General features: G+C 40.1%; 3 protein-coding genes across 4 annotated transcripts in view; all 3 read right to left on the bottom strand.

Moving 5' to 3' along the window:
• Nucleotides 1-2,290: 2,290 nt before the first annotated feature.
• LOC139129958 (carboxylesterase 1D-like) lies at nucleotides 2,291-19,930 on the bottom strand. 2 transcript variants are annotated; one of them, XM_070695665.1, is made up of 8 exons: nucleotides 9,269-9,966; nucleotides 8,709-8,862; nucleotides 8,286-8,363; nucleotides 6,580-6,698; nucleotides 5,184-5,357; nucleotides 4,217-4,848; nucleotides 3,414-3,586; nucleotides 2,291-2,957 (listed from the first exon to the last, which is right to left on the bottom strand). In XM_070695665.1, exons 1-6 carry the CDS (start codon nucleotides 9,614-9,616, stop codon nucleotides 4,480-4,482), a joined length of 1,242 nt encoding a protein of 413 aa, XP_070551766.1. In that variant the 5' UTR covers nucleotides 9,617-9,966; the 3' UTR covers nucleotides 2,291-2,957; nucleotides 3,414-3,586; nucleotides 4,217-4,479. The 2 variants fall into 2 exon arrangements, with proteins under 2 accessions (XP_070551766.1, XP_070551767.1); XM_070695666.1 differs by lacking the exon at nucleotides 9,269-9,966 and adding an exon at nucleotides 19,541-19,930 and having other exon boundaries at nucleotides 2,297-2,957.
• On the bottom strand, nucleotides 12,584-18,669 carry LOC139129959 (acetylcholinesterase-like). The gene is made up of 6 exons (XM_070695667.1): nucleotides 18,557-18,669; nucleotides 16,905-17,023; nucleotides 15,545-15,718; nucleotides 14,558-15,189; nucleotides 13,689-13,861; nucleotides 12,584-13,081 (listed from the first exon to the last, which is right to left on the bottom strand). Exons 2-6 carry the CDS (start codon nucleotides 16,968-16,970, stop codon nucleotides 12,972-12,974), a joined length of 1,155 nt encoding a protein of 384 aa, XP_070551768.1. The 5' UTR covers nucleotides 16,971-17,023; nucleotides 18,557-18,669; the 3' UTR covers nucleotides 12,584-12,971.
• A 1,808-nt stretch (nucleotides 19,931-21,738) lies between the features above and the next one.
• The window catches only part of LOC139129956 (acetylcholinesterase-like), an 8,397-nt gene continuing 5,997 nt past the window's right edge, over nucleotides 21,739-24,138 (bottom strand). Inside the window, exons 7-8 of the mRNA XM_070695663.1 lie at nucleotides 23,783-23,955; nucleotides 21,739-23,141 (exon numbers count right to left, since the gene is read on the bottom strand). Of these exons, the coding sequence (XP_070551764.1) occupies nucleotides 23,032-23,141; nucleotides 23,783-23,955 (283 nt within the window). The 3' untranslated portion in view covers nucleotides 21,739-23,031. The remainder of the gene's footprint in view (nucleotides 23,142-23,782; nucleotides 23,956-24,138) is intronic.

Genomic DNA, 24,138 nt, shown 5'->3' with positions numbered 1-24,138 from the left:
CAATAAAAGATGGAAAGAACAGAGCAAATAGCTACTCATTCATCATTTAAATGGTCTGTGCTAAATCCTTTACACGATAGATATATGAGCAATAAAGAAAACATTTGTTTAAAATATATCAAAACTTTAAGAACTATTATTTTCTCTCTTTGGTAAAAAATATACAGTAAGCTTCGTTATGTCCATTGTCTGAGAAATTACTCATGCCGAACATATGGATATTTCCCTTGTGAAGAAGTGCAGCTTGTAGACGATAATTTCCGGTTTGCTTATGAGATACGCGTTGTTTACAAACAAGTGCGGGTTAAAGTACTCATGTGGTTATGGCAATTTGTGTGTGTGTGTGTGTGTGTGTGTGTGTGTTGCGCAAAATACCGATGGTACGCGCGATGGCAAGTAAACTGTGGTAGCTAAGTAATATTAGTTAGCGTTAAACCGTTGGCTTCAATTACGGGAACTAGATATACTGTCTAAATTGAGGAGTTGCCAACAATCTCAGGTGTAACTATTATCTAGGGGGGTACTGTCAGTCGATCTCGGACAAATCAACTATGCGAAAGTTGAAACATTGTAAGGAAGGAGGTCAGACGTAGTCAAAACAACACCACGGAAGACTTTCCGCGTACAGTGCGACGCACAAGAAAGAACTTGATTCCGTTCATGATGAAAGCGCGAAAAGAAGAAAAACTATCATATTTAAGTTATGATAAACTAGTTATTGACGGCAACACGTACAAATACAATGCTGAAACTAACAACTTGGTGGGCATATAGAGGTGTGGCCAGGCCCGGCATCTGTATAATATTCAGAGAGATAATCCAGGTATCAGTATTAACCAAAATGTGTCCAATACTAAAGTAACATAAAACGCCAGAGGTTTAAAGTCGCACATTCAAAATTGCTTATTGAAGCGTCATTTTCCTCATTTTCTATTGTCAGTATTTGCGAAACATGGGCTAAGACAACTGGTGATTTCACAAATTGGCTTGAACCCACTTATAAACCTTACTCCAATTTTAGAAAAAAGAGTCCGTAAAAGTGGTAGGTACTCTGGTGGAATTTGCGTTTTTTTGTCATATAATCTAAACAATTATATTACAAGAGTTCATGGTGATTTTGATGATGCAGTATTTCTTCAAATCAGAAAAGAAGCATTTCATACACCAAATGACATCATTTTGGGAAGTATATATGTACCCCCCGAGGGCGCATCAACTTATAATGATCAATCTAATGGTATTGTCCGTTTAGAAAATTATATTACAGAGCTTAAAGCAAGGTATCCCAATCCCGATTTCAAACTAGTGAGTGATTTTAACGCTAGAACGGGTAACTTATGTGATTGGTCTATTGAAATACATCATCTGGATTATGAGATTGACGATTTTTGTATGAACAGAAATTCTCGAGATAGTACTGTAAATAATTAATTAAGGTCGTACTTTAATTGATTTTTGTTGCCGTTCGTACTTACATTTTCTAAATGGACGTTTCCAAAGTGACAGTGATGGTAATTTCACCTGTTGCACAAATAACGGGGCAAGTGTAGTTGATTGTATAATAGTTAGCACTTCATTATTTGAATACATAAGTGATTTTACTGTGGGCTCCAATGATTTGTCAGATCATTTTCCGATTGACTGTACATTGTGTAAAAGGTGATATTGTAAATGGTAATATGGAAAGAGTTGACTCAATTGATCAAAACACATGGGAAAAGTATACATGGAAGCAGAATCTTCTGCCTGAATTTACTGGCTACTTACATGATGGTGTCTCACAGAAAGGAGTTGGTGATTTTTTTGTACTCAGTTCAACTCAATGACATCAACAATGCGGTAGAAATTTTGAGTAATGTCCTTCGAAGAGCAGTTAAAAAATGAAATTTGTTGCGCAAAATTAGACAGTACGTCCTATAGAGACACCACAAAATCCTGGTGGGACGATGAATGTTTTAACTGTGGGAAAAGAAAATTTGAGTATCTCAATAAATTCCGAGCTTCAAACAGTGTGGATGATCTGCAAAATTATATACATTGTAGAAATCAATTTAAGAAAATGTGTAAAATTAAATGTAAAGATTATTCAAATCTTAACTAGAACCTGAAATGTATTTATCTTCAATTACTATTATGAAATTTAAATCTGACTTGGCAAAACTTCGTACATCAAACCATAATTTAGCAATCAAAACAGGTCGTCACAGTAAACCAGTCGTTCCAGTTGTGCAAAGATTCTGTACTTTCTGTAAGAGTAAATGTATCGAAATTTTGGAGGATGAGTGTCATTTTGTATTGTTCTGCCCTTTGTATCAGCAACACAGAATAGAATTGATACCAGAAAAATTTCGACTGTATCCCACTCACGATAAATTTATTGCTTTGTTATCTTCAAAAATCATTCTGTTCAGTACAAATTGTCTCTATATGTGCATAGATCTTTTAAAGTGCAAGAAGAGTTTCTTCTTACGACTGATCGACATTAGGAATTGTTCACTTTTTTCCCATCTCTCTGTTCAGGTGTATACATATTTTGCGATGGGCTGAGGCCAAAGCATTTGAAATAAAATACCAATATATAAAAAAGCAACACCACACATATCTCTCTAAATGCTAAGAACGCATCATTTGCAAAGTTACGAGGATTGGGCGTTCAGGTTATACTGTTTGGACTACTTCCAAGTTGCCGGTTCAAAACAAACCACAGGGATGGCCTTTGCGATGTTTGCCTTGTAAATATATGCAAAAAAGTGTTGAAGAAATAAGAAATATATATAAAATTCGGATATCGATCAAAGAACCTTATTTCCCTTGAAAGAGTGGCATTCTCGTTTGCGAAAATTGTAATTAATAAAGTGCCAAATCCTGAAGTTTGTAAAGGATGAGCGTAAAGAAACCGACAGCTTTCATGGAGGGCTTGATGTCTTGGCCGGCACTCGTGCACTCATTACAGTTTTCTGAAAGAGAAGAGATAATATGTATAATGATGAAGTGTACTCATATGACATATGTGACGTGTGAATTTTGTGTTTTCGCGAAAGTCAGACACAATTTTCTGCTTGCAGGTGAGAACTACACGCCTGGTGCTGATAATACCAAACGGAAATACAATAAAAGTGTTTGCGAAAAAATGTTTGTGGAATCTTTTGTTGTAGGTTGGGCGCTTTAGCCAGTACTGGCGGGAGATGACAGAGAGGTGCTTTTGTGATTGGAAGGGAATCGACGAGAGGGTTTTCTTGCGGGCAATGGAATGAAAACGGCAACAAAGTGAGAGTCCGTCAGAATAATTGGAATTTGACACTATACTGCCATTGAGATTTATTGAAGCGATATTTAAAAGCTTCTTTGAAGATCAGTGCTAACGATTTTTATTGGAAAGATTTATATGGACGTATCAGCCTAAATGTCAATACCTGTTCGTTTGATCAGGCTTGGAATATAATCGTTCCAGAATGCACATTCTCTGGTATTATGGCCATGCTTGGTTTCCATGTCGACTGACCAGTCTTTGTACGCTAATCCGGGAACTGTAAACAAAGCCCATTCTTCGTCCTGGGATTCATCGCTCGGAGGTAGGTTTGGATTTCTGAATTCAACCGTATAGAATGAGATAACACGACATGTTCAGTGCCATGATTTGCCACATTAATCACGTGGTGGGGACGTAGATAAGGCTCGTGCCTTTGAAGTTCATTCATGGTGCACTGGCATGAGGACAACGACGTCAGAGGTTACAAGTTCCTTGTGGTAAATTCCCAGGGAACTATTTTGGTGAAAGAGGACCTCGTCGCGTGACCATATATGGTGGTGTCGTCTTGCAAGGTGGCAGGTGGCCAAAGCACCATGAACGACGAGGTCCTTGCAACCTGGCTGAAATTTTGTATTTGATCAGCGAAGAACTTTGAGAAACCTGACGAAATGGGAACATATAAAAAGAGACCTTTCTGTTCACAATTATTATATGCTTATATCGACTCATACATTGGCTGTCTTACTGTTTTTTGTTATGGTACGTCTATATCTAAGCTCACATGTTAAGTCCGGGTCTATTGATGTAATATGCTCTCTCTCTCTCTCTCTCTCTCTCTCTCTCTCTCTCTCTCTCTCTCTCTCTCTCTCTCTCTCTCTCTCCTCTCTCTCTCTCTCTCTCTCTCTCTCTCTCTCTCTCTCTCTCTCTCTCTCAAATGTATGTGTACATATGTCTATATTAATTTACCCTGTTCTTGCAAAGTTTGTCCAGTACTTCATTATCTGGAGTGTCATGTTTATCTCTTCTTGTGGCATTATGGTGTAGTTCAAGAAGTGATAACCAAACACAAACTGGATATCTTCACCATGTGCTGCACCCATCCAAGGCATAGGCCAAAATGTTGAAGCCGGTACATGGGTCAAGAAATACCTATAGACCTTACTACCTGCTTCGCTGTACGCCCGGGCTGACAAATCCGTAGGACAAACAAACATTTGATCGCCGATCATCTAAGACAACGCTTCGGCGTAGTTAGCATCATCAGAGCCCTCTTTCGCCCAGTCCACGTACATTAGCTTGACGGCGTCGTGTGCAGCCGGGTTCCTTTTCGCGGGGCCGAAGAGGAAATCTGGCAAGGACTCCTCGAATTGAGATTTACTCACTGTGGGCTTAGTCTGGTTCACCGTGTAAGGTAATATATCAGCCAGCATGAACGTACCCTCGTCAGCATTTGCACCCATCAGTATGTCAATACTCGTTCGGGAAAAGCGCCCTTCGGCAACGACCTCTTTGGGGTTTTCTGGCAAGACTGTTTCGTCAACAAAGGGAGAAAACGGCCCTTCTTCCAGCTGCTCTCCGATTGCATCTGATATTATATTCTACAAAGAAGAAATGGTGAAGGCATTTAGGTCAGAGGCGTAGAGTTTTGTGAAGCCTTTTGGGACGAACTATGTATAAAATGTGTTGCAAAATGGTGGTTGCCGATGGTAAAAATAGGTCAAAATTGTTAGTATGGTTATTTTATGTTAAGAATTAATTCAAAGGCTGATTTTAGAAAATTAATTGATATTAAATTCAAAGAAAATCGAAACAAGAGATACGATTGCAAACAAAATAAACATGAAAAGGAAAACAATTCTATTTTTAAATAAAATGAAATAAAACTAAATAAATTAAAAAGTAAGTCTTATAGGATTATTCATGATTCACTCACCGTAGCTGGGTTGCTTGGATCATTGAAGTCTTCAGCTTGCACGGTACGGAGACACTTGACAAGTTCCTCCGATGTTTCCTTCTCGCATCCAAGCACTTTGCCGAGACCATGGGCGATCTTGCTTTGTAACGCCTTATCCGTCAGTGGAAAGGTCGGTATTGTAGCTGTTCCACTCTGTGAAGATAAGTGCGAGATATTTTGGAACATGGTGCGGACTTACTGGACTTAAAACGTCTCATTGTGCTGACTTGTTACGCTTACAATGTCTTATTTGAACATGCTAATTGCTGAATTAATGCTAAGAGAAACGAATTAGCTATATGTCCTGTGTATGCATGCATGTATATATAGCTTTACACAGTAATTTATCACATGTCATATATATTAGAACCATTTAACTGAAAATGTATACATTTACTCAGAGAGAATGGAGAATGAAAAAGGACAATTTTAAAGCCGGTGTATTTCCTTAATTGTGTAATTGTTTCGATTTTAAAAAGAACCGATCATAATGACAGTTCAAAATTGACGTGTACATCCTCAGATCTTAGAGGAATAAAGCGCTTTTTCGTAAATCGGAAACTGAAGATATGTTTGCAATATTAACTCATTTCCGTCTTCATCATACAGAGGACTAAAAATTAGTAATTATATTCATCCTTAACGCTTAAAATAGATTGATAATTACAATTAACACACGTCACTTTTCAAATGCAAAGTGAGCCTTGTCAAGTCTACTTAAAACTTCCTTATGTACTACTAAAACAATATTGTAGTTAATAATGCCTGTATGTTAGTATGAATGCATGTCGGTATCAATGTATCTGTGTCAGTATATTTGTCTGTATGTATGTCAGTAAGTCAGTATTTACGTCTGTCATCCTCTGTAATTCTGCTGCATGTATGTATATATGCAGTATGTTGTCAGTATATATCAGTAAGTCAGTATGTAATTTGTATGTATGTCAGCATGTCAGTCAGTCTGTTTCTGTCTGTCTGTCTGTCTGTCTGTCTGTCTGCTGTCTGTCTGTCTGTCCTGTCTGTCTGTCTGTCTGTCTGTCTGTCTGTCTGTCTGTCTGTATGTATGTAGGTAGGTAGGTAGGTAGGTAGGTAGGTAGGTAGGTAGGTAGGTAGGTAGGTAGGTAGGTAGGTAGGTAGGTATGTATGTATGTAGGTAGGTAGCTAGGTAGCTAGGTAGCTAGGTAGCTAGGTAGGTAGGTAGGTAGGTAGGTAGGTAGGTAGGTAGGTAGGTAGGTAGGTAGGTAGGTAGGTAGGTAGGTAGGTACATATCATGGATAAAACTTTCATCATTTTGAAGGACCGGAATTGTAAAGGCTAGAGGCTAACGAAAGCAAATAAATACTAACAATTTTGAATGTTCAACGTTTGAGCTTACCTTCATAATTGCCCGGTGGAAGAGTCCCTCCGCCAGTGGCGAAAACAACAAGAGATCGGCGCTGATTGACCCGGCGCTTTGCCCAGATATTGTCACTGTGTTGGCATCTCCCCCAAATGCTATCGAGATAGATAATAAAGATTAGCACTAGTATTATCAGGACAATGTGAACATTTTGCGTATGCCTTGATGTTAAGTGAAGGGGTTTAAGTAGAGAGGAACTATGACTGTGATAAAGTTATCAGAGAGAGAGAGAGAGAGAGAGAGAGAGAGAGAAAGAGAGAGAGAGAATTGATTAATTTATTCGTTAATCAATGAATTTATTTTTGAAGTACAATTCATTAATTAATTAATCAGTTTAATTATTCATTCACCTAAAAATAATGTATTAATTAATTCATTATACTAACTCATTCGTTAATTCAATCATTGTTTCATTACTTCATAAATTAATGGAATTATTGAATTTTCAAGGTTTGTTTTGTTTATTTGTTTGCTTCTATATCAGTAGGCTGATATGCTTCCATGCACACATGATCTGTTCTTGAAGATTAATGCATACCGTCATCCCCAATCTGCTACGGGGAAAACATACGACCCTTACTTAGACTAAAGAACCAAGGCAAAGCAATCGTTGTCGCTATGTGTTCCTGGCGCCTTAAAACCAAAAATAAATAGTTCGTTTATCAATGAAAGCTGTCCTGTGACAAATGAGTGATTGTATTACTCGACAAACACTTTTCCTTACTTATAGACGCGCCAGCAGCTAACTGATTATGCATTTGCTGGTTCAAGATATTAGTTAGCGAAAGTTCAAGAAACCAAATTTACGAGAGCTGCCATTTTTGAAAGCTTGTAAAGAAACAAATACGAAATATGCAAAGTAAACACGATTGGAACTAATTTGGGATAATTGGATTTTCATATTTTTCAAATTTCTCAAAAGTTCTGGGTGCAAGATAGTTGAGTGTTGCAATGATACAAATTACTCATAAAAACAAGTGTGAAATGTAAAAAGCAAAGCAGATGAGATTATATTCGTACATTACATCGGCATTACTTCAGCAATAATCCCAAATTAGTTCCAATTGGTATATTGTTCTTTAACACGCCATTAGAAAAATATAGCACTGTCATATTAATTCCCCCCCCTCTTAATTGATACAAGGTATCATTGCCATCACGCCTAAAAAGTAGAATTGAGAGAGAAAATTGTTTTGCATTAGAACGAGGACACATGCCAAGAATGCTGGGATAGAATTTAGAAAAGTGTCTTCTGTATCAATAACTAGGTGTTAAAATTGTTAGATGGAACGGTGGTTATCAGCTTGCAATTGGAAGTTGGGCAGTACAGTTGCTATCGCCACCAATGCACAATACGTCCCTTATTAAAGACATTTGGTTGCTCATATGGTAAAAATTGCCAACTTATGTCAAACTTTTTGACAGTTTAAACAGAAAATCTATACCTACTGGGGTGTGACAAAGCGTGTACTGTTTTCACTAGAGGGCTAAACTGGGTGTTTGAATTTAAAGTTTACGCAATAAGTGGCCCCTCTCATGTGTAAAGCCGCTCAAGTTGTCGACATTGCATTTTCAGAGGAAATAAAATTTATTATTTAACGTCTGGTGCTACGCCAAGGGCTGAGTCCTAAATAATATTTTTATACCTTCTCAGTACATAATCGAAGCTCGGTGAGTCATACCTGCTATGTTGTCCTGTACCCATTCCAATGCTGCTATCTGGTCGAGCAGCCCATAGTTACCAGTGGCGTGCTCGTCACCTGCAGTATGATGATAATGTTGCCATGATGAATTAACTATATATATCTGCTGACTATATATGCTTATCAAATTGCAGGCGTATGGAATAAATAACAATGGTCACATATATTATCATGAGTCATCCGCAATAAATGGTAACTCAAACGAGTGACCACAACTCGTAAATACTTGCGTCAGTCAGTTGCACTTGCATTTCGCAAACAAAAGCACAACTCATTGGTTATTGTCGTGTTCAAGCTAATGTCCCTTCAATTCCACTCTCTTCCTTTGTGAAGCCTACTTGCATTCGTTCAAGTTACATAGTATGACAAACAGCGCGTGTAGCGTTTGAAACTTTGACTCGCCTGTAAGAAAGAACCCCAGTGCACCAAGCCTGTAATTTATGGTTACCACGATGACGTTCCCAATTGCTGACAATGGCAAACTGTCGTACAATGAACCAGACCCAACGAGGAATCCGCCGCCGTGAATCCACACCATCACAGGCAGAGATCCGGACTAGGGAGAGAGAGACATAGAGACAGAAATACATAACAAGAGACACGTAAAGAGATTTACACACAGACAGACACATAGGTAGGTGCGAGCGAGGGAAAAAGACACTTCAGTAGCAAGTGAAAGGCTTAAAGGTTATCTCCTCGCTTGAGAAAGCTGGCTATCACCCTACGCGCCCGCGAAGGAAAACTTGTCATTGTTGACTTACATTACTTTTTTATGACCTAACGGCCTCTGTGTGCCGTTCAAAGTAACTTCTGTACTTCGCAGTTCTTCTTTGCTTCTCATGCTATACTTTATACAGGACCGCCGTTGAATAGTGTCGTGTGCCATTCTTGTACATTTACTATTGTTTTAAAGGTGATTTAGCTGAAGCTCAGAAATATCTACTGAAGGGAATTGCCTTTACCTGTGTTTGCGGCGCGTAAACATTCAAAAATAAACAGTCCTCGCTCTGCGGTTCAGATCCAGGCAGTAAATTGTACACCGGCTGAGGGCAAATGGAGCGAAACTCCGTGGCATCGTAAACGTCTGCCCATGGAGTTTTACTTTTTGGCGGCTGAAATCTCAGCTCGCCTACCGGTGGCTCGGCATAGGGTATCCCTCTGAAGATGTTGACCGTACGTTGAATGACGACGTCGGGGTGGGTGAATTCAACAGCTGTGCCGGCTACTCTTCCCGAGGTGACCTCAACCACGGGGGCATCAGCGGCAACACAGCTAAAAAACGCGACGCCGATTACGATATAGATATGCATAATATCCCCTGCAAGCGGCGAACTGAGTTCTCACGATACGGACTAAGACACGAGTCTGAGATGACAGTCAACAATAGTCTGACAAAATATAGCCTATTTGCATATCAGTACAGAAAATCTTGAAGTGTCGAATAGGACCATTCGCAGTGAATGGGACACACTGTAAACATATGACTGACTGTCCACAGGTCAGTAGTCGTTTATAGGGTGGGGCTCAAATTTGAGAACGATTCGGGTGACGTAAACATTATTTCTGCAGCCGAGAACTCACGTTGTTTTCATTTAGAGAATGCTCAGATGGATTCATAAAGTCAACAAAGAATTAAGCAAATCATTGATTTGTGTCCTGTAAAAACACAAACGGAATGCAACTCTTTCAGTCAGTAATTTCTCTCCCCATCTACCTACCAGCCTTGCTTTTTGAGTGGTTTCATAACCAGTCGGTTTAATATGCATATCACTATTCCAGAATGGGATATTTAACGGGAAGATTTTGAATAATCTTTTGTTACCAAACAAATTCTTTAACGCTCCAATTTCTGATCAGAAATCAATTTTGACTGAATGTTTATTTGAATCTTTACTATCGCATTGTCAGGTGATATGACTGGCTGTAGGTGAATTTAACGGTACGAAAAACAAAGAGGCCCGTAGACCTATAAGGGTATAGTATCTCAGTCTATTTCGAAAATCGTCACAAAGCTGCACAGTCGATCTGTAAGCCAGGGATCGGAAACGTCAGGGTAACTGGTAACTCAACTGTTACGTTATTGAAAACTTCCATGTGAAATACGATTGGAACTAATTTTGGATAAATGGATTTTCTTTGTTTTTCAAATTTCTCAAAGTGTTAGGTGCCATATAGCTGAATGTTGCAATAGTGCAAATTACTCATAAAAACAAGTGTGTATTATAAAAAGAAAAGCATATGAGATTACATTTGTAGATTAAATCGACATTACTTCACCATCCAATTATCTCGAATAAGTTCCAATCGTGTTGTGAGTGATAAATTAATCACCACTCATGTTTTACGTTTAACTGACAGTAGCATTGATTAGCAGGGAGCTTAATGATGCATCCGGATGGGAAGATATCGAGGTGCACGTGACCCAAAAACTTGCATCGGTCGTTTCCGGTTCGTATACGTTCAGGTATAGGCAATCTTCGCTCTTGATTTCAGCGATGGGTACCAACCAGAGGCACTTGACATGTCGCTTCGATCGGTACTGATTCACAGTAAAGAGAGAGAGAGAACCGATTGCGAAGCGACGTGTCAAATGCCTGTGGTTCCCAACGGATCGTAGGCTTGAATACAAGCTGATCCAAAGAAAGTAGTCTCCTCATCATACACCATCCCATCGAACGTCGGTCTGGGGTGGTCGAAATCGCAGGTCACCAACCGGTGGTTTGGCCTACGGTACACCCCTGAATATGTTTACTCTGCGCACGATGTCGACATCCCGGTGCGAATATTCCACCGACTCGCAGGGCAGTTTTTTCCGAAACGATTTCTATCGCCGGGTCTTCGGATGCAACAAAACAAAGACATGCCATGTAGCTTGTATCAACGGCGACATCAAACCGGCGTGATCTTTACCATTTAATTGTAGCCTGCTTGCTTGGTTCACAGGATGAAAACTACTGACAGCGCGAGAGCGGTTATCTTTTGCTTGCCCTTCTTGGTGACCTAGTTAATAACCCGAACACATTCGACGACAATGGCTACATATATTCCAGCCGATAGTTAGACACGACGCAACTAGTACTTCGAATGTGAATCTGTCCCTTGTCGAGCAACATCCATTGTAATTTGTATTGGCAAGTGGTGACTTGATACTTTCAAGGTCTTTTAGGTTTCAAAATTAGTACGCCCTCACCGAGGGTCACAAAGTATCACTTCGCCAGTAATAACGCGTTTACCGCTTTGACGATTTTCTGCCTTAACTGTCGCTTTCCGCCGTACACCTACATATATACATCCTACCTACCTGACTGCCTACCGACTTACTTACCCAGTACACATAAATATACACAGTGATATATCATTTACACTTACAACAGCGCACGATATGAACAAATGTGATTTATTTTTACGGTTGTCTATTTATAAGGATTTACACGGAGCACAGTTATCAATGATTTGACCTTTATTAAACATAGAATAACATCACAGAACCGCCATGGCGAGACAGTGGAAGTGCGATATACTCGGGGTATTTGCTTGAGTGCTTGCGGTATTCTGCGGTCGTCCCTGAACAGGCGTCTAGCGAATGTTATGAGAGCAGATAACACCGCAAGCACCCGAGTGCAAATACCTTGAGCACATCGTGCTTGCTCTGCCTCGCCATGTTGTTGAAACGGAAACACAAACACAGTGTTACCCGGTACGACGCGTTTCGACGTCTGAAATTGGCAGAATGATATCTGCCAATTAAATTACTACTTTACATTTGCTTTGATGTACGATGATGTCATTGACTTCTCATTGGCTACTTATGCCACTCCCCTAGTTCTGATTGGATAAAATTAAAAAGGTTCGTGTATTTGCGGAACAGGTCCCGCTAAACTTCAAACTTTTCGTTGCAATCAGAGCGGGAAAGAATATAGCAAATAGCTACACTCATTCATAACAAAAAGGGTTTGTGCTAAATCCTTTACAGAGTAGACATATGAGCAACAAAGGAAACAGTTGTTAAAATATACCAAAACTTTAAGAACTGTGATTTAACTCTCTTGGATATATTTCTTCATTGTGAAGAAGTGTAGCTTATATACAATACTTTTCGGTTTGCTTATGAGATACTCGCTGTTTACAAACAAGTCCGGGTTAAATTGCTCATTGGCATACAGTTATGGCACCTGACATGCATTTGATATTAATCTGCATTGCAAAATACCGATGGTACGCGCCATTCCGTTAAACCGTTCCCTTTACGGGAACTAGAATACTGTCTAATTGAGGAGTTACCAACCCTGTCAAGCGTAGTTATCGTCTAGGTGATACTTTCAGTCGATCTCGAAGAACTTCACTCTGTGAAAGTTGAAACATTGTCTATGGAAGGAGGTCAGACGTAGTCAAAACGACACCACTCGCACCTCCTTAAATGCAAAGAACGCATCTTTTGCAAAGTTACGAGGATGGTGCGGTTCAGGTGGCGCTGTTTTGATTACTTCCAACTGTTCAACGTAAATCACTGTAATCACTGGTCTTTGCGATGTTTCCCTTGTAAATATATGCAAAACAGTGCACAAGAAATAAAAAATATATATAATTCGTCGATGTGATTCGAAAATGGATCAAAGAACATGATTTCCCTTGAAAGAGTAACATTCTCGTTTGCGAAAATTGTTCTTAATTAAATGTGAAATCGAGGAGCTTGTAAAGGATAAGCGTAAAGAAACCGACAACTTTCGTGGAGGGCTTGATGTCTTGGCCGGCACTCGTGCACTCATTACAGTTTTCTGAAAGAGAAGAGATAATATGCATAATGATGACGTGTACTTATATGACATATGACGTGTGAATTTGTGTTTTCGCGAAAGTCTGACACAATTTTCTGCTTGCAGGTGAGAACTGCATGACCGGTGCTGATAATACCAAACGGGAAGCCAACAAATGTGTTTGCAAAAAAATGTTTGTTAGCATCTTTTACTGGCAGTTTGACGCTTTAGCCAGTACCAGCTGATGAACGAACTGCGGATAGTCAATTTTTATCGTTGGAGGGCGGGATGTAAGCAGACTGGTAGGAAGAAGGATCAGTTTTTTTTGCCAATGTGATGGAAGGGAAAACTACGGTTCAATGAGGAAGGGATTGGCGGGCTTCTTTAGTTAGGAGATGACAGAGAGGTGCTCTTGTGATATGAAGAGAATCGTTTGGAGGGGTTTTAGCCAGCAATGGAATGAAAAGAGAAACAAAGTGAGAGTACGTCTGCAGGGTTATTGAAAATCGACCTTATACTGCTATTTTATACAATGAAGCACTGTTTTTAAAGCTTTGTTGAAGATTAGTGGTTAACGATTTTTATTAGAAAGATTTTTATGGACGTAACAGCCCAAATGTCAACATACCTGTACGTTTGATCAGGCTTGGAATATAATCGTTCCATAATGCACATTCTCTGGTTTTATGCCCATGCTTGGTTTCCATGTCGACTGACCAGTCTTTGTACGCTAATCCGGGAACTGTAAACAAAGCCCATTCTTCATCCTGGGACTCATCGTTCGAAGGTAGGTTTGGATTTCTGAAATCAACCGTAAAAATGATGTTCAGTGCCATGATTTGCCAGATTAATCACGTGACGGGGATGTAGATACGGCTCGTGCCTTTGAAGTTCCATCACAGTGCACTGGCTCGAGGACAGTGACGTCCGAGGTTACAAGTTCCTTGTGGTAAAGTGTCAGGGAACTATTTTTGTGAAACAGTACCCCACCGCGTGACCGTACATGAGGTTGTCGTCTGCTGGTCTTGCAAGGTGGCGGGTGGCCAAAGCACCATGAACGACGAGGTCCTTGCAACCTGGCTAAAAATTTTGTGTTTGATCAGAGCAAGATTTTGAGAAACCTGTCGAAACGGGTACAAAACCCAGACCTTTCTGTTCATAATTACAATGTGGTAATATGGACTCATACATTGGCTGACTTGCTGGTTATTCTTATGCTACGTCTGTATCTAAGCTCACATCTAACTCCGAGACGATTGATGTAATATACTAAATACTGTATGAAATGCAAAATGTGCCACTGGGTTGATCTTGTATCAAATCAGTATGACAAAATATTTTGTGATCGTGACCTAATAGGCCAAATTTCTCTCTCTCTCTCTCTCTCTCTCTCTCTCTCTCTCTCTCTCTCTCTCTCTCTCTCTCTCTCTCTCTCTCTCTCTCTCTCTCTCTCTCTCCCCCCCAGACGTGTGTGTACACATGTATGTATTTATTTACCCTGTTCGTGCAAAGTTTGTCCAATACTTCATTATCTGGAGTGTCATGTCTATCTCTTCCTGTTGCATGATGGTAAAGTTTATGAAGTGATAACCAAACACAAACTGGATATCTTCGCCATGGGCTGCACCACTCCAAGGCATAGGCCAGAATGATGAATCCGGTACATGGGTCATGAAATACCTATAGACCTTACTACCTGCCTCGCTGTACGCCCGGGCTGACAAATCCGTCGGGCAAACAAACATTTCATCGCCGTTCATCTGAGACAAAGCTTCGGCGTAGTTAGCATCATCAGAGTCCTCTTTCGCCCAGTCCACGTACATTAGCTTGACGGCGTCGTGAGCAGCAGGGCTACTTTTCGCGGGGCCGAAGAGGAAATATGGTAAGTACTCCTCGAATTGAGATTTGCTCACTGTAGGTATAGTCTGGTTCACCGTGTGAGGTAATAGCTCTGCCAGTACGAACGTACCCTCGTCAGCATTGGCACCCATCAGTATGTCAATACTCGTTCGGGAAAAGCGCCCTTCGGCAACGACGTCTTTGGGGTTTTCTGGCAAGACTGTCCCGTCAACAAAGGGAGCAAATGGCCCCTCCTCCAGCTGCTCTCCGATAGCATCCGATATAATATTCTACAAAGAAGATTGGTGAAAGCAGTTACGTTGGAGGAACAGAGTTTGGTGAAGCTGTATGAGACGAAACTTATAAAAAATACGAGTATATCGCGTTGCAAATATAAGGTGGCCTGGAGCTGCCGCAGATCAAAATACGTCAAAAGTATTAGTATGATTTGTTTTATGTTAAACATAATTTAAAGGCTGGTTTGTAAAAAAATAATTTATATTCAAGTAAAAGAAACAAAAACAAAAGAAACGATTGCCAACAAGACCAAATAAATTTGAAAAAGAAAAAATACTTTGTTGAAAATAAAATAAAATCAAAGTATTATCAAAGTACAACACTCAAAATCATTCATGATTCAATCACCGTAGCTGGGTGGCTTGGATCAATGAAGTCTTCGGCTTGCACGGTACGGAGACACTTGACAAGTTCCTCCGATGTTTCCTTCTCGCATCCCAGCACTTTGCCGAGACCGTGGGCTATCTTGTTATGTAACGCCTTATCCGTTAGAGGTATACTTGGTGTTGTTGCCGTTCCACTCTGCAAACAGATCGTGCGAGATAGTTTGAAATATGGTGCGGACTTACTATATTGAACTCACCTCGGGGACAGATAGTCTGACTCAAAATTTTTACTTCTTTGTTTGATCTTAGACTTATCCGGGCTCATTGTAAAGCTTTTACCGTCTTTGTTTTTCCAAATTCAAATATTTTACCCCAGAGAGTTAACACAGGAATGTTCGTCATTTTGAATTTGAAGTGTTGCATAATTTGTTTGTTTCACTATTCCAAACGTTGCATGGTGACCCCGTTATTTTTAATTTGGTAAGAAAAGTGTTGAAAGTTGCTTTGAGGAAAGTTCGAGCAAAAGTTGAAGTCTTTCACTTTCGAGGAGCATACCAGTTCAAAAAGTCCCATTGTGCGAACTTGTCACGCTTACAAAGTCCAATTTGAACATGCTGATAGCTGAATTAATGCTAACAGAAACCAATTAGCTATGCATGTATAGTTTTACACAGTAAGTGAAAAGATCACATCATATATTTTGAATCTTTTAATTGAAATTTGCACATTTACTCAGAGAAAATGGAGAATGAAAGAGGAGAACAGTTTAACCCTTTCACCACCATGGTTTGTCCCAAATCCATTGTTTTCTATGGTAAAGTTGGACCTGTATACAGGGAACTGGGGGTGAAAGGGTTAAACCCGGGGCATTTCCTTCACGAAATCGTCTCAATTTTTACAAGAACCGATCACAATGACAGTTTCAAATGAATCTGTACATCCTCAGACCTCATGAAATAATACACATTATTTAGGTCGGAAATTGAAGATGTGGTTGTGGTATTAATTCGTTCCCGTCATCATCATAAGGAGGAAAAAAACTAAGAAATGACGTTAATCCTTAAATATTGAAATACATTGGTTATTACAATTAACCCAGGTCACTTTTCAAATGCAAAATAACTTTTACATCTGAGCCTTGCCAGGTGAATGTTAGTCAGTCAGTCAGTCAGTCAGTCAGTCAGTCAGTCAGTCAGTCAGTCAGTCAGTCTGTATGTATGTATGTATGTATGTATGTATGTATGTATGTATGTATGTATGTATGTATGTATGTCTAAAACTGACAATGTTTCATCATTTTGAAAGATAGAAAATGTAAAGCCCAAAGGCTAACGAAACCAAATCAATACTAAAAATTTTGCGCATTCGACGTATAACTTTACCTGCATAATTGCCCTGTGGAAGAGCCCCTCCGACAGTGGAGAAAACAGCAAAAGATCCACGCTCATGGCCCCAGCGCTTTCACCAAATATTGTCACTGCGTTTGCATCTCCCCCGAATGCTATCGTGATAAATGATAAAGATAAACACTAGTATTGTGATGTAAACATTTTCATTTGTATGCATGACTTTGTTAAGTGAAAGGGTCCTACGACTGTTATGAATTTATCGAGGGGGAGATACTTGATTACTTTATTCGTTAAGTAATGAATTCATACATACGTTCGTTAATTAGTTAATGGATCAATTTCCTTATTTATTCATGTATTAATGTACTCATTAATTCATTAATTATATAAACTAATTCGTTTTTTCAGTATTTCATTAGTTCATTAATTGACTGTATTTATTGAATTTGCACTGTTTGTCTGTTTGTTTGTTTGTTTGTTTGTTTGTTTGTTTGTTTGTTTTGTTTGATTATCAGTAAACAGAGATGCCTCTATATACATATGATCTCGTCTTGAAGATTGATGTATACAGTCATGACTCAACTATACGGGGAACACATTGTACAAAAACACCAATGCAAAACAATCGTTGTCGCTCTGTGTTCATGGCCCCTCTAAATCACAAATAAATCGTTAATTAATAAAAGCTGTCCTGTGACAAAATAGCGAGTTTTAATCGACAAACACTTGTCCTTTAATGGGTAATAGTCGCGCCAGCGCGTTACTAACTCCGCATGCGCCCGTTCAATATACTATTCCAGTAACCGAAAGTGTACCCGACCAAATTTACGGGAGCCGCCATTTTTTAGAGCTTGTGAGGAACAAATACAACGTATGCAAAGTATATTATCTTAACAGGCTATTAGAAAAATATATCACTGTCATATTAAATCCCCTTCTCTTAATTGACACATCACGAAAGGTAGAACAGAGAGAGAAAATTGTTGTGCATATAAACGAGCTCGAATGTGTCAATAACGAGGTAATAAAATTGTTAGACGGGGACGCTGGTCATCAGCTTGCATAGGAAGTTGGGCAGTAAAGTTGCTGTCGCAATAATAATGATGGCACAATACCTCCCTTATTAAGCACAATTGGTTGTTTACATTGTAAACATTGTCAACTAATGTCAAACTTTTTTTGACGGATTAAACAAAAATCTATGTTGTTTTCATCAGACTGTAAACTGGGTGTTTGAATTTACAGTTTACGCAATGTGTAGTGCCATACAGCAAGTGATCGACTGGGCATCTTCGGACGGAAATAAAATTTCTAATTTTAACCTCTGGTGCGACATCAAGGGCTAAGCCCTATATAATATAGTATACTAATCGCAATCATACCAATCCATAATCCAATAACACTAGGTCAAAATTTGTAAGACAATAGTTGTAAACATAGACACAAAACAGCACAGAACAGACAGTAAATAGACGGTACACAAACAAAGTCATATTCATGAAAGAAAGATATATGGACCTCTGGCCAGAAGACCAAGAAGTGATGTCAGTGTTTCGAAAATAGTAAGCGCATCCTGCCCCACATGTGGCACCCGCCATATATCAATCTGTAAGTCAGATAGGTAGTGGTCACTAACTATAGGCCCAATACTGTTCAGTACACAGCTGATAATTTGCGAGTCATACCTGCTATGTTGTCATGTACCCATTGCAAAGCTGCGATCTGGTCGAGCAGCCCGTAGTTACCAGTGGCGTGCTCGTCACCTGCAGTATGATTATAATGTTGCCATGATAAAATAAATATCTGCTGGCTATATTATTCTTATCAAACCGTAGGCATATGAAATAATAACAATGGTCACATATCAACATGAGTCATCTGCAATAAATGGTGACTCAAACGAGTGACTAAACCTTGCAAATTCTTGCGTCAGTCAACTGCACTTGCATTAACAAACAAAAGCACAACTCATTGTTTATTGTTGTTTTCACGCTAGTGTCCCATCAATTCCACTCTCCTCCCTTGTGAACAGTAATTGCATTCGTTCAAGCTACCGAATATGCGCACCAGCGTGCGTAATGTTGGAAACTTTGACTCGCCTGTAAGAAAAAACCCAAGTGCACCCATCCTGTAATTGATGGTTACCACGATGACGTTCCCGATTGCTGACAACGGCAAACTGTCGTACAATGAACCAGACCCAACGAGGAATGCACCGCCGTGAATCCACACCATCACAGGCAGAGATTCGGACTAGGGAGAGAGGGATAGAGACAGAAATATAAAAGGAGAGAGACGTAAACAGACTGATAGACAGACAGACAGATAGACAGGTGCAAGCATGGGAAAAGACAGATTCAGTAGCAAGTAAAAGGCTTAAAGGTTATCTCCTTGCTAGGGAAAGGGTCAATGTACCATCAACGTACACGCCTAAGAAGGAAAATTTTCATGGTTAATTTTTATTAATTTATATGACCTAACGGCCTCTGTGTGCCATTCAAAGTAACTTTTGTACTTTGCAGTTCTTCTTTGCTACTTATGCCATACTTTAAACAAGACTATGGTACTGTATCGTTGAATAGTGTTTTGTGCCATTCTTGTACATTTTCTACTGTTTGAAGGGTGATTTAGCTGAAGCTCAAAAATATAGTGAAGGCAATTGTCCTTACCTGTGTTTGCGGTGCGTAAACATTCAAAAATAAACAGTCCTCGCTCTGCGGTTCAGATTCAGGCAGCAAATTGTTCACCGGCTGAATGCAAGTGGGGCGAAACTCCGTAGCATTGTAAACGTCTTCCCAGGGAGTTTTACTCTGTGGCGGTTGAAATCTGAGCTCGCCTACCGGTGGCTCGGCATAAGGTATCCCTCTGAATATGTTGACCGTACGTTGAATTGCGACGTCAGGGTGGGTAAATTCAACAGTTGTGCCGGCTACCCTCCCCGAGCTGACCTCAACCACGGGGTCATCAGCGGCAACGCAGCCAAAAAACGCAAGGCCAATTACGATATAGATATGCATAATTTATCCTGCAAGCGGAGAACAGTGTCCTCACGATACAGACTCAGACACGGGTCTGAGATGACAGGTGACACAAGTCTGACAAAATATAGCCTATTTGCATATCAGTACAGAAAATCTTGAAGTGTCGAATAGGATCATTCGCAGTGAATGGGACATACTGTAAACATATGACTGACTGTCCACAGGTCAGCAGTCGTTTATAGGGTGGGGCTCAAACTTGAGAACGATTCAGATGACGTAAACATTATTTTTGCAGCCGAGAACTCACGTTGTTTCATTTAGCGAGAATGCTCAGATTGATTTATAAAGTCAACAAAGAATTAACCAAATCATTGAATTGTGTCCTGTAAAACACAAACGGAAAGCAACTCTTTCAGTCAGTAATTTCTCTCCCAATCTACCTACCAGTCTTGCTTTTTGAGTGGTTTCATAACCAGTCGGTTTAATATGCATATCACTATTCCAGAATGGGATATTTAACGTGAAGATTTTGAATAATCTTTTGTTACCAAAGAAATTCTTTAACCCTCCATTTCTGACCAGAAGACAATTTTGACCGAATTTTTATTTGTCTTCACAATCGCATTGTCAGGTGATACGACTGGCTGAAGGTTAACTTAAGGGTACGAAAAACCAAGAAGCCCATAGACCAATAAGGGTATAGTATCTCAATCTATTTTGAAAATCGCCACGAAGCTGCACAGTCGATCTGTAAGCCAGGGATCGGAAACGTCAGGGTAACTGATAACTCAATTGTTACATTATTGAAAACTTCCATGATAGTGATAAAGTAATCACCACTCATATTTTACGTTTAACTGACTGCAGCATTAATTAGCACGGAGCTTAATGATGCATCCGGATGGGAAGAAATCGAGGTGCTCGTGACCCAAAAACTTGCATCGGTCGTTTCCGGTACGTATACGCTCAGGTATAGGCAGTCTTCTTGATTTCAGCGATGGGTTCCAACCAGAGGCACTTGACATGTCGCTTCGATCGGTACTGATTCACAGTAAAGAGAGAGAGAGCCGATCGCGAAGCGACGTGTCAAATGTCTGCGGTTCCCAACGGATCGTAGGCTTGAATACAAGCTGATCCAAAAAGTAGTCTCCTCATTATACACCATCCTATCGAACGTCGGTCTGGGATGGTCAAAATCGCAGGCCCGCAACCGGACGGTTTGGGATTCGGTACACCCCCTGAATTTGTACTTCGCGCACAATTTCGACGTCCCTGTGCGAATATTCCACCGACTCGCAGATCAGTTTTCCCGAAACGATTTCTAACGGCGGGTCTTCGGATGCAACAAAACAAAGACATGCCAAAGACACGGAAGCTTATACCAACGACGACATCAAACCGGCGTGCCTTTCCCAGTTATTTGTAGTCTGCTTGCTTGGTTCACAGGATAAAACTACTGACAGGGCGAGAGCGGTTACCTTTTGCCGGCCCTTCTTGGTGACCTAGTTAATAACCCGAACCCATTCGACGACAACGACTACATATACTCCAGGCCGACAGTTAGACGTGACGCAACTTCGAATGTGAATCTGTCCCTTGTCGAGCAACATCCATTGTAATTTGTATTGGCAAGTAGTGACTTGATACTTTCAAGGTCTTTTAAGGTTCAAAATTAGTGCGCCCTCACCTACAGGACACAAAATCATCACTTCGCCAGAAATAACGCGTCTACCGCTTTAACGATTTTCTGCTTTAACTGTCGCTTTCCACCGTATACCTACATATATACATCCTACCTACCTACCTACCTGCCTGACTGCCTACCTTCTTACTTATCTACACATACATATACATAGTGATATATCATTCACACTTACAACAAAGCACGCCATGAACAAATATGATTTATTTTGACGGTTGTCTAGTATTTATAGGGTTTGCACGGAGCACAGTTATCAAAGATTTGACCTTTATAAAACGTAGAATAACATCACAGAACCGCCATGGTGAGACAGTGGAAGTGCGATGTACCCGGGTATTTGCTTGAGTGCTTGCGGTATTCTGCGGTCGTCCCTGAACAGGCGTCTAGCGAATGATATGAGAGCAGATAACACCGCAGGCACCCGATTGCAAATACCTTGAGCACGTCGTGCTTGCTCTGCCTCGCCATGTTGTTGAAACGGAAACACAAACACAGTGATACCCGGTACGACGCGTTTTGACGTCTGAAATTTGGCAGAATGATATCTGCCAATTAAATTCCTACTTTAAATTTGCTTTGATGTACGATGATGTCATTAACTTTCTCATTGGCTACTTATGCCACTCTCCTAGTTCTGATTGGATAAAATTATAAAGGTTCTTGTATTTCTCAGAACAGGTCCCGCTAAACTTCAAACATTTCGTTGCAATCATAGCGGGAAAGAGTATAGCAAATACCTACTCATTCATAATTAAAAGGGTTTGTGCTAAATCTTTACACAGTAGACATATGAGCAACAAAGAAAACACTTGTTAAAATATACCAAAACTTTAAGAACTGTGATTTTACTCTCTTAGATATATTCCTTCATTGTGAAGAAGTGTAGCTTATATACAATACTTTTCGGTTTGCTTAAGAGATACTCGCTGTTTACAAACAAGTCCGGGTTTAAGTGCTCATTAGCATACAGTTATGGCACCTGACATGCATTTGATATTACACTGCTGCAAAATACAGATGGTACGCGCCGTTGCGTTAACAGTTGGCTTTACAGGAACCAGGCATACTGTCTAAATTAAGGAGTTACCAACACTGTCAAGCGTAATTTTATCGTCTAGGCGGTACTTTCAGTCGATCTCGAAGAAATCAACTGTGTAAAAGTTGAAACATTGTCCGTGGAAGGAGGTCAGACGTAGTCAAGACAACTCCACACACATCTCCCTATAAAATGCCAAGAACGCATCATTTGCAAAGTTACGAGGATTGTGCGGAACTGGTGATACTACTTTGACTACATCCAACGGTTCAACCCAAATCACTGCAATCACTGGTCTTTGTGATGTTTCCCTAGTAAATATATGTAAAAAAGTGCACAAGAAATATGAAATATATACATAATTCGTCGGTGTGATTCGAAAATGGATCAAGGAACATGATTGCCCTAGAAAATGTAACATTCTCGTTTGCAAAACTGTTCTTATTTAAATGCGAAATCGAGGATTTTGCAGAGGATAAGCGTCAAGAAACCGACAACTTTCATCGAGGCCTTGATGTCTTGGGCGGCACTCGTGCACTCATTACAGTTTTCTGAAAGAGAAGAGATGTTCATAATGATGACGTACACACAGTTGACATTTGTGGCGTATGAACTTGTATTTTCGCGAAAGTCAGACCCAGTCATCTGTTTGCAGTTGAGAACTGCACAACTGATAATACTGATAATACAAACGGAACGAGCCAGCAAAAGTGTTTGCGAAAAAATCTTTGTAGCATCTTTTGCGCAGAGTTTGACGCTTTAGTCAGTAACGGCTGGCGAACGATCTGCGGATAGGCAATTTTCATCGTTGCAGGGAGGGATTTGTTTTCTTTTCTCCTTGAGCAAACGTAAGTCGACTCTCTGGTAGAAAGAAGGATATATAAGTTTATTTGCCAATCTGTAGAGAGGAAAAACTGCGGTTCATCGAGAGAAGAATGGGCGAGCTTTTTTAGTTGGGAGATGACAGAGAGGCGCTTTTGTGATTGGAAGGGAATCGTCGGGAGGGTTTTCTTGCGGGTAATGGAATGAAAACGGCAACAAAGTGAGAGTCCGACAGCACGGTTACGGAAAATGGACGCTATACTGCAATTGCATATATTGAAGCAATGTTTTTAGAGCTTTGTTGAAGATAGTGCTAAAGATCTTTATTAGAAAGAGTTTTATGGACGTTACAGCCCAAAATTCAACATACCTGTTCGTTTGATCAGGCTTGGAATATAATCGTTCCAGAATACACATTCTCTGGTTTTATGGCCATACTTGGTTTCCATGTCAACTGACCAGTCTTTGTACGCTAATCCGGGAACTGTAAACAAAGCCCATTCTTCATCCTGGGATTCATAGTTCGAAGATAGGTTTGGATTTCTGAAATCAACCACAAAAATTATATAACACGAGATGTTCAGTGCCATGATTTGCCAGATTAATCACGTGACGGGGACATAGCTAAGGCTCGTGCCCTTGAAGTTACATGACAGCGCACTGGCTCAAAGACGTCAGCGGTTACAGGTTTCTTTTGGTAGAGTCACAGAGAACTATTTTGGTGAA

This window comes from Ptychodera flava, chromosome 3 (genome assembly GCF_041260155.1).
Source record: "Ptychodera flava strain L36383 chromosome 3, AS_Pfla_20210202, whole genome shotgun sequence".
Taxonomy (NCBI): Eukaryota; Metazoa; Hemichordata; class Enteropneusta; family Ptychoderidae; genus Ptychodera; species Ptychodera flava.
Note: the sequence above shows the minus strand (reverse complement) of the source record. Positions and strands in the feature narration are given on the sequence as shown.